At 41.4% G+C, this 16,314-nt stretch overlaps 1 protein-coding gene across 1 annotated transcript in view; it reads left to right on the forward strand.

Annotated features, from left to right (window-relative positions):
- Nucleotides 1–3,636: 3,636 nt before the first annotated feature.
- Nucleotides 3,637–16,314, forward strand: part of LOC122745802 (leucine-rich repeat-containing protein 14-like) — a 38,247-nt gene continuing 25,569 nt past the window's right edge. Inside the window, exon 1 of the mRNA XM_043991257.1 lies at nucleotides 3,637–3,720. Coding sequence (XP_043847192.1) covers nucleotides 3,637–3,720 — 84 coding nt within the window. The remainder of the gene's footprint in view (nucleotides 3,721–16,314) is intronic.

Raw genomic sequence — 16,314 nt, forward strand, 5'->3', positions numbered from 1 at the left:
AGCTTGCAAAGGAGATCACGACCTAATAAATTTACAGGGGCATCAGGCATGAGTAAAAATGAATGTTCTACTGTTAAGGGCCCCATAGATACCATGCGAGGATTCAATTTTGCCACTCTCTGGCTCTTTCCTGAGACTCCCACTACATTCAAAAATCCTACAGGTCTACACCCAGCATCTGGTTTGCTTACTAATACTGATTTAGAGGCTCCTGTGTCTAGCAGACAATCGTAATAAGTCTCTCCCACTTTTAGGGTGACATGTGGTTCATTACTCTGGGGAGGTGAATGGACTGGCACAAGTGCATTCAAAAAATCCGGATCTGGGAATATATGGCTTTCATTATCTATGTTCCATTCCTCCCCAAGACACCGTCATTCCTGTGTCCTCTTCTGAGGGGGACCTTGGTTACCATTATTCTGATACTGCCTTTCTGTATTCCTCCGAAAAGATCTGTTTCTATTTTGATTTTGCCTGTAATTAGAATTAGAATTTCTTCTCCAAGTCCTACATTCTCTCAATTCATGCCCCTCCTTACGACAATAACAACACACCTTAGTGTCCTTGCTCCAGTGTTCACATGGCTGACTAGGAATCGCCGGTACCAGAATGCTCTGTTTAGGGTGATCTGGACCTTCCTCACGTGAGTCAAAGACATAATTTGCAAGTTCCTTAATCCTATCTACTGTGAGATTTCTCCAGTCTGGACATTGTTTCAGAAAGTATCTGCGTATTTCTGGCAGTGAATTATAAACAAATGTGTTGAGAACGATATAGGAATCTCTTAAATCTACTGGATCCAATCTGGTGTACTGTCTAGCGGCCTCACAAAGTCTATCATAAAATCTGTTTGGTCTTTCATTAGCCTCCTGAGGTAGGCTTAAAAATTTCTGCCAGTTTTCCGGTTTTCTAGAGCAATATTCCATTCCCTTCAGAAGTGTTTCTCTAGCATCTTTTAATCTTTGGAAATCCCTATCATTATTATAATTCCACTCTGGATCCTTTAGAGGCCATTCCACATCGGCCTTACCTTTCACAACAAGGGCATTTCCTGCTGAGATAATATCTGTAATCTCAGTTGGGGACAGTAAAGTTTCCAAAAAGGCAAGTAACATCAGCCCAAGTGGGTTGATATATATTAAATATGGTCCTTAACTGTGAAATTACAGTGTTTGGATTTTTCTCAAAACTAGGGATGATTGATTTCCATGCGCTCAAGTCACTTGGTTTAAAGGGGCTATATTTTCTGTCTTGAATTGGTGCTCCTTTTTTGGTATGTTCTATAGTTTCCTGCAGGGGGAGCAGTTTCTGCTGATCTGATTCTAAACTTGGATCATCTCTAGTAGAAACAGCCATCTTGAGGACTCTCTCCATATGTGACAATTTCCCCCATATTATAACAATGATAATAGCAAAAATAAAATCCTTAGTCATATGAACTATGGATGTGGTATTAAAAGGTATTTCAATTGCAGGCATAAAATTTCTACTTATATTAAACGTATTTTCCCAAAGATTCTCACTTATACTATTATACAAAAAACTTTTTGCTGCCTGAATGAGGAAAAAAACCAATAATGTTATGAAGGACCATTGAGTAAACTATTCCTCTAAGTCGGGACGTTATGCTGTCCCAATACATTCCGATGAGAAAAATCAAAGGGATAGTAGAATATTCGAGCATCTTGCCCTTTAAACTGGGCTGGCTTTTCTGTTTAAAGCAAGACTTTTAGAGGCTTAAAGCAAGGGAGATTAGGCAAATGAGGCAAAGTCAGTGGGGGTTTTAAGAGAAAGTCCACTAAATTAGGTGGCTCATGGCCAAACTAGGGAGGGTGGGAGGGTCCTTTAGATCCCTTCGTGGTTGCCAAACTGTGATGTTTAAAATCTTAATTGTGGTCACCAAAATTTAAAAGGTTTCAGTACCAGTCTTTGGGCATTAAACATTTATTAGAGCATACAGATATTTACAAAGAGTTCAGAAGGTTATGAAAAAGAAGTCCTACCTAGCCTAGAGTTCCAGCCTGGTTGGGTTCTTCCTGAAGTCCTCCTCCACGAGCCTGCTTTAATCAGGAACACCCTTTTCCAGCCTGTTTTAATCAGCAATCCTCCCCAAGCTGTTTGTGGAAGCTTTTTTATACATCTGGAACAGAGGCGGTCCTTACACCCTGCTTCAAGGTGATTGGTTGGCGTCATCCAAATCCATTGTCTTTGAAGGTGTTCTCAAGTTGAGTTCATAGTCTAGTTTCTGAGAATTATACCTTCTTAAGGGATAGCCAGGTGTGATCACAATCCAATTAACTTGATACAATCCAATTAACTTGAAGTAGGCTTAATCAGCAGTCAATCACTCTCACTTGATTCAATCAGTCTTGATTAATCTCCAGGTGGGCCTTTGAGTATCTGCTAAATCCCATTATTTCATCACAACTCCAAATGAACATTTTTGTTTCTTCCCTCTGTTACTATATACACCAACTGTAATATGTATCTTCTGCAGAGGTTTTCCCTCTGTAGACATTGTCAAATCACGAGTCCATGAGGAACTGTCCCTCTGGACAAAATTTTCCCTTTTTCTCCCTTCCCTATATTGTTATTACCATATTGTTAGCATAGGTTATGATATTCTGTTATTTTTTTAACTGCTTCATCAATGAAACACCCCGTGTTTCTTAACAAAGGAAAGGGGGGAATGTAAGGAATTGATTGTGATTTGGGGTTTTTGTAACCCTATCTTTGCTTCATTATTGTCAGACTAAAAAAATGTAAGCTTAGAAGCCTAAGAGAAGATGGGTGTGTACTTTGGGAGATAATTGAACAAACAAGAGGAACTCTGACCACAGGGAACATTTATTGAAACTAAGCCTACTCCCCCATACCCACATGGACCTAGCCAAATTATAATGGGGACAGCCCATGTGGGTGTGCTGAGCCAATTGGAGACTCAGCATGGCTAAGAAATTGCCCCTTCCTGTGGGAGAGACAGCTAGAGGCAGTTAGAGGAAGAGGGAGAGGGGAGTTTTTCTGAGGAGAGTTTTCTGAGAGAAACAGGGAAGGAAGGCAGACAGAGGACCTGCTGGTGTTTGACCTTCAGACAAAAACAGAAGAAACTGCACAGCTAATTCTCCTTGGAGCTACAGATTTCAGGTGGTGGTGAGTTTGTGTTTTTGAGGCAAAGCTAGCTCTTTGGAGCTAGTTGGTATAGGGACCAATTTTTAATTGGGGAGTGTTAGCTATGCGGCTACACAATATTGGGGCAAGGAAGGAGACTGACAGCCTCCCTCAAAAACAGAAGAGGATTTATTAACAAGAACAAACTTAAAAACATTAGCAAGATCAGTAGAATTAAGGGAAATGAAATGGGGGAAGGGAAATGATACAACCTGAATAACACCACTGTCCAGGATTCAGCTGAGAACACACGGCTGCATCCTGTTGCCTTCCAGCTTCAAGCTAGAATGGCGAATCTCCTCCCTTCTTCCCAGCAGACCCCAGGCTGACCACACACAACCCTAAGCCAATTGGCTGGCAGCCCTGACTGACAGTCACAAGACTGCCCTCACTGGACTTCCAGTCATTATTATTTTGCCAGGCCCATGTAAGCATCAGCAAGTGGTGATGACGTGAGGCACCAGCACCATGACAACAGCTACAACCAGTGGGTGGAGCACCATGCCATTTATGGAGGCGCAGCGCCTGAGCCCCAGACCAGTGCGTAAACCGGTTGGTTTTTTTTTTAATTCTAGCCAAAAATGGGGTCATAAAACCCTCAAATAACAATTCTTTACATTCCTCCCTTTGTTTCATCAAGAAATACAGGCTGTTGGGGCAGCTAGGTGGTGCAGTGGATAAAGCACCAGCCCTGGAGTCAGGAGTACCTGAGTTCAAATCCAGCCTCAGATACCTAACACTTACTAGCTGTGTGACCCTGGGCAAGTCACTTAATCCCAATTGCCTCACTTAAAAAAAATACAGGTTGTTTCCTTAATGGAACAATAAACAATAAATAAATTTGAAAAATAATATCATAACCAATGCTAACAATGTACTAATAACAATATAGGAAAGGGAAAGTACATATTACAGATGATGTATATAGTAACTGTGGGGACCAATTTTTAATTGGGGAGTGTTAGCTAAGCTCGCCACAATATTGGGGCAAGGAAAGAGATAGGCAGCTTCCCTCAAAACAGAGCAGGATTTATTTTAACAACAACGACAAAAAAAAACACACAAACAGGATCAATAGGATCAAGGGAAAGGAAATAAAATGGGGAAAGGGAAATTATACAACCTGAAAAATACCACTGCCCAGGAATCAGCTGAGAATACACAGCAGAGCTCCTGTCGCCTTCCAGCTTCCAGCCAGAATAGCAAATTCTCCTCCCCATTCCCAGAAGCTCCACACAGCCCCCAGCCAATTGACTGGCCACTCTGACAGTCACATGACTGCCCTCACTAGGCTTCCAATCATTATAATTTTGCCAGGCCTATGTAGGCGTCGGTGAGTGGTGATGACATGAGGTGCCAGCGCCATGGCAATAGCTACAACCAGTGGGTGGAGCACCATGCAGTTTTCGGAGCCCCAGGCCAGTGTGCACCAAGGCATAAAAACCTGAAATAACAATTAATCCTTTACATTCCCCCCTTCGTTTCATCAAGAAATACTGGGTGTTTCCTTGATGGAACAATGAATGATAAACAATAAACAATAAATACATTTTTTAAAATAACAGAATATCATAACCAATGCTAACAAACAATATACTAATAACAATATAGGAAAGGGAAAATGCATATTATAGATGATGTATATAGGAACAGAAGGAAAAACAAAAATGTCCATTTGAAGTCCTTAAAATCTTGTCTTCAAAGGAGGGTTGAGATGTCATCAGGGGAACTGGACTCTGGTCTAGATTCTGGCTGTCTCTGGATTCTGGTTTTCTCTGGAACTGCTGGATTTTCATTAATCTTTAGCATAGCATTGTCCAAAAATGTTCAAATTAAATAATGAAAGTTCTTTAAAATATACAAAATAAGTTTAAACTTGATATATATACAGCATATTAGAGTCCCTCCTTTGGAGGGTACTCATATCCATACGCAATACAAAATTGAGACAGTTATGACATTATTAACATTTTTTGCCACTATATGTCTGGATCAAGACCAAATTTAGTTATGTGTCCATGATGACACCTGAAAATGTCATGGAAAGGTTACCATACCACATCTTGTGGTGCATAGACATCTAATAATTGTGCTAGGCCTCAGATAGATGGATTCTGACCATGCACTAGATTGAGTGAAAAAGCCAAGTTAAATTAAACCAGGTGCATGTGTTAAGGCTAACATGACGCCAGACCATTTTTGGAGTGAAAGGGGAAGAAACTGGATTATGTCCAGCAATTGTGCTCTACATAGCTGCTCTCAGAAGCAAACTATGGACTTCCTGGATGTATTTGGCTGTTCTCTCAGCCTCCATCAGGGTATCTTACATGTACCTGTCTCTTCTCCTATTGTACATATATTCTCTCCAGGGCCTGCAACGTGGAGTTGAACCATCTCCATTAAGCTTATTGTAAGAGCAATTAGTCTCTGAAATAGTGTTTCCATAAATCATAAATCTCACGTTAATTTCACCAAAGACAATATGATGGTAAAAATGCATACAAAACTGCATAACTTAGGATATACTTGAAATATATATATAATCCCAAACCATACCCAGAGTATGCATAATCACAATGACATACAAATGATAAATGAATGTAAATGGCTGATATTATTAAACATTATTACAGAATCTTCATTAAGCAAGTAAACCACATCATCTTGTCCATGAATTCTCTATCTAGTACAATGACAATAACATACTTGAAATGATAAGCAATTTATCAAAAGGAAATAAAACATCAGCGATACTCAATATGTTCATTAATTGTCTTATAAATCAAGCAATAAGATTCAATAACCCTTTCTAGAAGACAGAGCCATGTGCTCTTGGTGGAGAAGTTCTTCACCTGTAGGAGGAAAAGCTTGTTTAAGGTAAGAGCTTATGGTAGGCCTCCACCAGTCGTGGACGACCATGGATCAGTGCCTTGAAGAGCCACAGGCCACAGTGTGGCTGTGCAGTCCGATACAGGAGCCACAGCTCCTGAGTGACTTATAACCAGTAACTGCCACATCCCATATTGTATCTACCCCATGAGGAGTAGCTGGAGCATCCTCTCCAGGATGCTGACCTGGGCGGATCAATATGGAAAACAAGTTGTTTCCCATGCAGCAGGTTTTCCTTCTCCACGACATTGGTGGATCCAAAGGAGAGGCAGAGCCAATACAGTTTGGCACCAGTGCTGCCATAGGAGTTGCCAGAGGGATGTGATGTCCAACATCTAACTGCCTAAGGGACTCCGACGCCTGATTTTTCCTTGGGGTTAACTCCCAAAGCCTTTCCCATATATGGGTATAGCCACAAGGCAGGGGAGGTTTAAAATCAGGATTACCTTCCCTTAGGCGGGTTGCCTACCAAAGCTAACGAGCCCCACCTGCCTGAAGCAACTGGTTTTAAGGCGCCAGTGACTCGCCTTTGCCTTATAATGCTAGAATTTGGGGTATACCACATTTTTTAAACTGGTTCCCCAGTTCTCTGCATGCCAAAGTGGCAGGGGTTTCTGAATCATCACTGATTCTTCTAATGCTGTCATAATGACCATTATGGTAGAAAATATGGTGTTCTTTAGCGTCAGCTTTTTCTGTGCCACAAATTTGCCATAGAGGTTCATTCAACTGGTGAATGATTACATTCAGTTAGTTATATTTGGCAAAGGCTACAATGGCATTGTTCCCAGCACAAGTACCAACTTTTTTCAAATCAGCAACATATTCTTCAAAGGGAATATCTGTTTCTATAAAAGACCCAAAGTCTTCTTTATGACTGAGCATATAATTAGAAGTTTCTTGTTTGTGTTTGAGATAGTTTCTCAAATGAACTGGTCTCTGAGGGCTCTGAAAAGACAATTTCCATCTCCTGATACCTTACGGAGCTTGAGTCCCAGGGTTTCCAACTCAGTGAATCGGAACTGTCTATTACCCCTGGGCTCCGTTTGGTTTCTTTTCTCTTTAGCAGCTGGTTGAGTTTTACCTGAAATTACTTTACCCACAAATGGTGCAGGCTTCACGTGGGAACAATGAATCCAAGATTTTTTCTCCAATTTTAATAGCCGTAGGAGTTGTCAATACCTGAAAAGGTCCCTCCCAAGCGGGCTGGGTCCCACTGGTCCACTGAAAATTCTTAATATATACATTGTCTCCAGGACTTAAATCATGCGAGGAAAAATCTAAAGGACCAGCTTGTACAGCAACTCCTGTTTCATGGAGTTCATGTAGCCTAGTTTGTAGTTCCTGTATATAGGAAGCAACAGAAGTATCACCTCCCACCAGTGATGTATAGACTGGGGAAAAAGTTTTAGCTTGGATAGGAGGGTGACCAAAAAGCATCTCATAAGGAGATATGTGGAGTTCACCTCTTGGTCTACTCTGCAGATAGAATAATGCCAAGGGTAGAACATCAGGCCATTTCAAATGGGTTTTAGTGCATAATTTTCCAGTCATGCTCCTAAGCTCTTTATTCATACGTTCAACTTGGCCTGAGCTTTGAGGGTGGTAAGGAGTATGAAATCTAGGAGTTACTACCAAGAAAGAATAAATCTGGGAGAGAATTGAATCTGTAAAGCGTGTACCTCTATCAGAGTCAATGTATTCTGGTGGCCCAAAGTGAGGAACAATCTCTTTAAGGAGAGCTTTGGCCACAAAGTCAGCAGTTGCTCGTGGGGCAGGAAAAACCTCCACCCATCGAGTGAGCTGGTCAACAATAACAAGGCAAAATTTTATATTGTCCTGCTTTGGGCATAGAAATAAAGTCAATTTGTAGATGTTCAAAAAGTATATATGCCAAAGGGCACCCTCCATATGCTTTAGCATGGGAGGCATGTTGATTGTAAAATTGACATGTGGAGCAGCCCGAACAGATTCAAGATGCTGTGTTAGTTATACTTGGTGCTAACCAGGTCCTTCTAACTGAGTCCACAATGCCTTGTGTGCCAAAATGGCCTTTCTTGTGAATAGAGAGGCATACCTGGTAATAGAATTTCTGGGGGAGAAGTGGTTTTCCCTCTGAAGACATCCAGACTCCATTGATCTGTTTAGCCTTGAATCTCTTTTTCCACCTTTCTACTTCAGAATCATCATAAGTTAGGTGGAGAGAAACATCCTCAGAATGTGAGAGGTTAAATACATGTTCAAGGGCTTCTAAAGCAGTGAGCTTAGCTGCTGAATCAGCTCCTGCATTCCCTGTTGAAACAGGATCACTATTCCCTGTGTGGGCAGGGCAATGTACAATTGCTAGAGCAGAGGGAAGTTTCAGGACGGATAGGAGGTCCTTGATAAGGTCTCCATTAGCAACAGCTTTGCCGGAGGATGTTAGAAAGCCGCTCTGTAGCCAAAGCATGCCTACAGCATGGCATACACAGAAAGCATATCTGGAGTAGGTATAAATGGTAGCGCTCTTCCCTTTGGCTATGTTACAGGCTTGTGTAAGAGCCACAAGTTCAGCAGCTTGTGCACTAAAATGTGAAGGCAGAGAAGCTGCCCAGATAATATAATCAGAAACTACAGCAGCCCCAGTGAAATGGGTGCCATCTTTCATAAACGAAGAACCGTCTGTATAGAGGACAATATCAGGGTTCTCTAAAGGTGTATCCAAAAGGTCATCACGGGGTTTCTCAGCCATATCAACTAAAGAGACACAGTCATGCAACGGCTCCCCCAAGAGTGGTAAGTTAGGGAGCAGTGTTGCTGGGTTAAGGACTGTACAGCATTTTAAAGTGATATTTTCATGACCTAGTAGGGTTACTTCATATTTAGCCAGCCTTTGATCTGAAAAGGCTTGTGTTCTATGGTGTAGTAAGAGAGCCTCTACTTCGTGGGGACATTGTATTGTAAGAGGATTACCTAGGACCAAATCAGAGGCTTTTTCTACCAAAAGGGCTGTAGCCACCACTGCCCTGAAGCAGGGTGGCACCCCAGAGGCCACAGAATCAAGTTGTCTGGAATAATAAGCTATTGAACGCTGGACAGGTCCTAATGATTGAGTCAGGACCCCAGAAGCCACTCCCTTCTGTTCATGCACGAAAAGAATAAAAGGCTTACTGTAATCTGGGAGTCCTAGTACAGGTGCTGATAACAAGGCCTATTTCAATTCCGGTATAGCTGAGAGATGCTGGAAATTCAGCTGTAAAGGTTCTGGGACAGAATTTTTGGTTAGAGCTATAAGAGGCTTAGTAATTTCACCAAAAGAGGGTATCCATTGTCTGCAATACCCAGCTGCTCTGAGAATGGCCCTTAACTACTTCTTAATAGAGAGAGCAGCGAGTTGTTGAATAGCCTGGACTCACTTAGGAGAGACAGAGCAAGTTCAAGCAGCCAGAATGAAGCCCAAATATTCTACCTGAGGTAAACACCATTGCACCCTTGACTTAGAGACCTTGTGGCCTCTCTTTTATAGTTCTTGGTTTTTTTTTGGGGGGGGGGGGGTTTTGATTTTTGGTTTTTGGTTTTTAGTGAGGCAGTTGGGGTTAAGTGACTTGCCCAGGGTCACACAGCTAGTAAGTGTTAAGTGTCTGAGGCCAGATTTGAACTCAGGTACTCCTGACTCCAGGGCCTGTCCTCTATCCACTGCACCATCTAGCTGCCCCTATAGTTCTAATAATAAATGGAGGCTGTCTTCCTGACAGGTGTCAGGATCAGAGGAGGCTAAAAGTAAATCATCAACATACTGCACTTAAGTGGAACCTTTAAAAGTAATAGAGGGGGGCAGCTAAGTGGCTCAGTGGATAAAGCACCGGCCCTGGATTCAGGAGTACCTGAGTTCAAATCCTGCCTCAGACACTTGATACTTACTAGCTGTGTGACCCTGGGCAAGTCACTTAACCCCCATTGCCCCGCAAAAAAAAAAAAAAAAAGTAACAGAGGCCAGGTCCTGTTGTAAAATTTGAGAAAATAATGTAGGACTGTCCACAAATCCCTGTGGGAGTCTAATCCAGATCCACTGTGTATTTTTCCAGGTAAAGGCAAATAAATACTGGAAGTCCTTATGCACTGATATAGAGAAAAAGGCAGATCAGAGTTCTACCACTGTGAAGCATGTAGCCTCACATAGGATTGAAGAAACTATGGTGGCAGGATTAGGGACTATAGCATGTCTAGGAATAACATAATTGTTCATCGCTCTAAGATCTTCTACAAAATGATAAACAGGTTTGCCATCTGGGACAGGCTTGGGTTTTTTAACTGGCAAAATGGGAGTATTACATGGAGAATGATGGTATGGGACAATAATACCCTGACTTTTCAGAGCCTCAATTATAGGGGTGATCCCTTCTATAGCTTCTTTAGACAATGGATACTGTGGAATGGATGGAGGTGGTCCCCCTTTAACTTTAATAGTAACAGGCATAGCAGATTTAAGGATCCCCACTTTAGTAGAGGATGAGGCCCATAGGGACTCAGGAATGTCAGAGGGGATTTTGGATGTATCCCCTACTGCTCCTTGAGCATCTGCAATCAAAATTGGTAAGAAATGAAGAGTATCCTCTGGTAACTGCAGAGAGACTGCCCCATCTGGAGCACAAGATATGATTGCTCTAAGTTTACAAAGGAGATCATGACCTCATAAATTTACAGGGGCATCGGGCATAAGTAAATATGAATGTTCTACAGTTAAAGGCCTCATGGATACCATGCAAGGGGTTAATTCTGCCACTCTTTGGGTCTTACCTGAGACTCCTACCACGTTTAAAGATCCAATAGCATTGCATCCAGGGTCTGATTTACGCACTAAGACTGATTTACAGGCTCCTGTATCTAACAGACAATCATAATACGTGTCCCCAACTTTGAGGGTCACATGGGGTTCGTTACTCTGGGGAGGTGAATGGATTGGTACAAGAGGGTTCCAAAATTCAGGATCTGGAAAAGTAAAGCTTTCTTTATTTATTTTCAACTCCTCCCCTGGATACCATCAGTCGTGAGTCTCCCTCTGAGGGATTCTTGAGTTACCCCAATTCTGATTCTATCCTTTTGTACCTCCCTGATACAGTCTACGATTATACTGATTCTGGTTGTAATAAGGTCTGTAATTATCTTGGTTTTTTCCTTCCTGGTAAAAATTTCCATAATTATTCTGGTTTCTCCTGAAAAAATATTCCAGACCCTCAGTTTCTCACCACCTGAGTTCTTGCTTTCTAATTCTACATTCTCTCAATGAGTGTCCTTGTTTTTCACAGTACTGACATACCTTAGGGGTTTTGTCCTGACCTTTAAATGCCTGACCTGAAAGTGCTGGTGCCAGAATGCTTTGCTTAGCCGTATTGTCTTCATTCACCTCAAAGATATAGGTGGCGATGTCTTTAATCCTGTCTACAGCCATATCTTTCCAGCCTGGACACTGTGTCATAAAAAGTTTATGGATTTCTGGCAATGATTGATATACAAATGTATTACGTACAATATAGGAGTCTTTTGAGTCTAGTGGATCCAGTCTTGTAAATTGCCTAGCAGCTTCACAAAGTCTATCATAAAATCTATTAGGTTGTTCATTAGGCTCCTGAGGGAGTTTAAAAATTTTTTTGCCAGTTGTCAGATTTATTAGAACAGGATTCCATTCCTTTTAGTAGTGTTTCCCTAGCATTTTTTAATTCTTGGAATTATTGTGGATTGTTATAATCCCAGTTTGGCTCCTGGAGAGGCCACTCTGTTAATGTTTCCCCAGAGGCCAACAAGGAATTTCCTGCTGTGACAATATCTGCAATTTCACTTGGGGATAGTATAATTTCCATAAGACAAGTGACATTGGCCCAAGTGGGTTGATATATATTAAATATAGACCTTAACTATGAAATTACTGACTTCAGATTCTGATCAAACCTAGGTATGTTTCTTCCATGCACTCAGATCCTTTGGACTGAATGGGCTATATATTTTACGCCATGCTCCTCTGTGGGCTGTAACATCCTGTAGGGGGAGCAGTTTCTGTTGATCTGATGCTAAAGACTGGTCTAAATCTGTTTCTGAACTCAGGTCATCTCCAATAGAGGGACATGTACTGGTATCCCTCTGAACACGTGGTCTACTATGGTCATATCTCTTCCTCTCTTTACAGCTTTTTTGGAAAAAATACCACATTGCAATAATGACAATAATGAGAATAAAATTTATAGCCATTTGAGCTATAATTATAGTAGTATAGTAAAGTTCAAATTTAGTTGTAATGCTTCCAGTAATATTGTATATGTGCTCAGTGGGAGGGATAAACTCTCCCATACCATTGTTCCAAAGATTTTTTACTGTGTTTGTGAGGAAGAAACCAGCAATTCCATGAATAAGTATTGAGCAGGCCAATAGTTTAAATCAGAACAATATGCTGTCCCAAAATATGCCAGTTAGAATATACAAGTGGGGAGCCAAATATTCAATCATGGGGCAGTTCAAAATGAACCAGCTTTTCTCTGACCAGCAAGATAAACTTTAACATTTTTTAAGAGCAAGGGAGATTGCATAAGGTGGCAGTGGGGGAGGGGTAAGAAGGTCCCCCAGGTTAGTTGGCTCATGGCCAAATGGGGGGGGGATGGGTTCAAGAAATTCACTAGGTTAATCAACTCCTGGTTGACTTGCCAAAAGCTGTGGGGACCAATTTTTAATTGGGGAGTGTTAGCTAAGCAGCTTGCCGCAATATTGGGGCAAGGAAGGAGACCGGCAGCCTCCCTCAAAACAGAACAGGATTTATTTTAACAAGAACGAACTTAAAAAAAAAAAACACAAACAGGATCAGTAGGATCAAAGGAAAGGAAATAAAATGGGGAAAGGGAAATTATACAACCTGAAAAATACCACTGCCCAGGAATCAGCTGAGAATACACAGCAGAGCTCCTGTCACCTTCCAACTTCCAGCCAGAATGCCAGAAAGAAAAAAAAAAACTTCCTTCCTCCCTGCACACTTCACACAGCCCTGAGCCAATTGGATGGCCACTCTAACAGTCACATGACTGCCCTCACTAGGCTTCCAATCATTATAATTTTGCCAGGCCCATGTAGGCGTCTGCAAGTGGTGATGACATGAGGTGCCAGCACCATGGCAACAGCTACAACCAGTGGGTGGAGCACTGTGCAGTTTGCAGAGCCCCAGGCCAGTGCACACTGAGGCATAAAACCCTCAAATAACAATTAATTCTTTACACAGTGGTCTGACCCTCATGTTCCCCACAGCCTTGGTCTACTGGTGTTGCTGCTCCTGTTCCTGCTTGACTCCAATTCGGTCCTCACCATTTCCTTCCACCTGCACCATTTGTAGGTGAAGAACTTCTCCAACAAGAGCATATGGCTCTAACTTCTAGAAAGGGTTATTGAACCCTATTGTTTGATTTGTAGGACAACTGATGAACATATTGAGTCTCGCTGATATTTTAGTTCCTTTTTTTTTTTTGGTGAGGCAATTGGGGTTGAGTGACTTGCCTAGGGTCACACAGGTAGTAAGTGTTAAGTGTCTGAGACCAGATTTGAACTCAGGTCCTCCTGACTCCATGGCCAGTGCTCTATCCACTGCGCCACCTAGCTGCCCCTGTTTTAGTTCCTTTTGATAAATTGTTTATCACTTCAAGTATCTGTTATTGTCATTGTACTAGATAAAAATTCAGGAACAAGATGATGTGGTTTACTTGTCTAATGAAGATTCTGTAATAATGTTTAATATTATCAGCTATTTATATTCATTTATCATTTATATGTCACTGTGACTATGTATATAGCTTTTATTATCCTTAGTGAAAGAGTAGTAATTCTGTTGTATTGGTCATTATACCACTTTCCCAATTGACTCTGGGTATGGTTTGGAATTATTGTATGTATTACAAGTATATCCTTAGTTATGCAGCATAATACACATTTTTACCATTATGGTGTTTAAAATCTATATTGTGTGATCACCTTAAATACTAAAATAAGGTAAAAATGGGCACATGATTTACACATAAAGGGTAATACCATAAGCACATTGATAGTGCATGGAATCATTTCATAAGGAAATATATGAAGTTCTCCTGTTTCAATTCATCAACATATTCTTCAAAAGGAGAGTCATGCACTGTAAAAGACTCAAAATCAGTTCTATGGTTAAGCATATAAGAAGCAGATTCTTGTCTGTGTCTGTTGCTTTGACTCAGAATATGTTACAATGTACAATGATTCCAAATAATATTTTCTGCAAAAATAGTATTTCTAGAATTAATTTATACTTCTCATGGTAATCAATTTACCAAGGAAATACTTTATATAATTTGATCAAATAATCAGTCCAGGTGGGTCTTTGAGTATCTGCTAAATACCATTATTTTATCACACCATCATATTGTCTTTGGTGAAATTAATATGAGATTTATGAATTATGGAAACTTACCATTTCAGAGACTAATTGCTCTTACACTGAGCTTGACGGAGATGGTTCAGCTCCATGATGTAGGTCCTGGAGAGAATATATGTACAACAGGAGGAGAGACAAGTACATGTAAAATGCCCTGAGAGAACAGCCATGGATGAGAAAACAGCCATTCAGCGAAACCTGGAGGTAGGATTCCCTTAGTCCAAATACATTCAGTAAGTTCATAGTTTGCTTATAATAGAGGCTATGTAGGGCACATCTCTCACTCCAAAAATGGCCTGGTGTCATGTAAGCTCCAGCACATGCACCTGGTTTAACTTAATTTGGCTTTTTCATTCAGTCTGGTGGCATGGTTAGAATCCATCCACCTGAGGCCTAGCACAATTACTGGAACCATGAGATATGGTACGGTAACCTTCCCATAACATTTTCAGGTGTCATCACAGACACATTACTAAATTTGGCCTTGATCCAGACATATAGTGGTAAAAAAGTGTTACTAATGTTATAACTGTCTCAACTCTGTATTGCATGTGGGTATAAGTATCCTCCAAAAGGGGAGACTGCAATAAGAAGCTGTATGTATTAAATTTTAAATTTGTTTTATATGAGTTACATTTTGAAGAACTTACATTGTTTAGTTTGAACATTTTGACAATGCTATGCTAAAGACTAGTGAAAATCCAGAAGTTCAACAAGTTAAAGAAGTAAAAGTATCCAGAGACAACCAGAGACCAGAATCCAGTTCCTGATGACATCTTAACACTCCTTCAAAGACAAGATTTCAAGGATTTTAAATGGACATTTTGTTTCTTCCTATATACACCATCTGTAATGTGTATTTTCTGTACAGTCCTTTCCTCTGTAGACACTGTCAAAGTGCGAGTCCATGAGGAATTACCCCTCTAGACAAAATTTTCCCTTTCTTCCTTTTCTGTATTGTTATTAGCATTGTTTGTTAGCATAGGTTATGGTATTCTGTTATTTTACTGCTTCATCAAGGAAACACCCCGTTGTCGAAGCAAAAGGGGTACTGTAGGCAGCTAAAACTGGCCTTGAATGGGGCACACCTCCTCCAGTGCAACTGCTCCCCTGAAACCACCACAGACACATAAGCCTTGCACACCACACCTAGCCCAGGCCCCACTCAGTGGGGATATACACAAAAAACCTCAGGCATGTGCTGGAGCTTCCTCTGCCCAGCCCCCAGCCCTGGCGTGTGGCCTGGGGGCACCAGCAAATTAGCTTGGCATGTGTGGGCCGGTCAGCCCAAGTTTCACCTGAGAGAGAAGGTTAATAAAAAGGGACACAGGGAGATGTAAGGGGGTCATGATGGTGAAGTGGGGGTCACTACAGTGAAGAGGGAGTTGCTACAGAGAGAAAAGTTAGAAGAGGAGGATGCTACAGGAGAGCTACAAAAACATAGTGAGAGACACAGAGAGGAGAGCTAGTGAGAAGGTAGAGATGCTGAGAGGTCAGCGGGAGAAAAAGCGCAGGGGAGCTGGAGTGAAGGAGAAAAAGAGTGAAAGGGAGAGGACTGAGAAAGTTGCAGAGGACTGAAGGTAAACCAGTCCAAGTGAGGCATGGCTGCAGTGGTGGCAGTGGCCAGCATACCTTCAGGCAAGAGAAGCGCAAATGGCAGGAAAGTTAAAAGAGAAAGTGGAGAGTTCATTTGTAGAGAACACTGAGGACCATCTTTGAATACAAAAGACCCTCAGGCCATTCCCCTCACCCTTGGGCCTTACAAACATGCATTTCACTTCCTTCCTGAGTCAAAGATAAGTAGAAGGTGACCAGGAGCATTAACCTTGGAGATAACATAAAAA

This window comes from Dromiciops gliroides, chromosome 1 (assembly GCF_019393635.1).
Source record: "Dromiciops gliroides isolate mDroGli1 chromosome 1, mDroGli1.pri, whole genome shotgun sequence".
Taxonomy (NCBI): domain Eukaryota; kingdom Metazoa; phylum Chordata; class Mammalia; order Microbiotheria; family Microbiotheriidae; genus Dromiciops; species Dromiciops gliroides.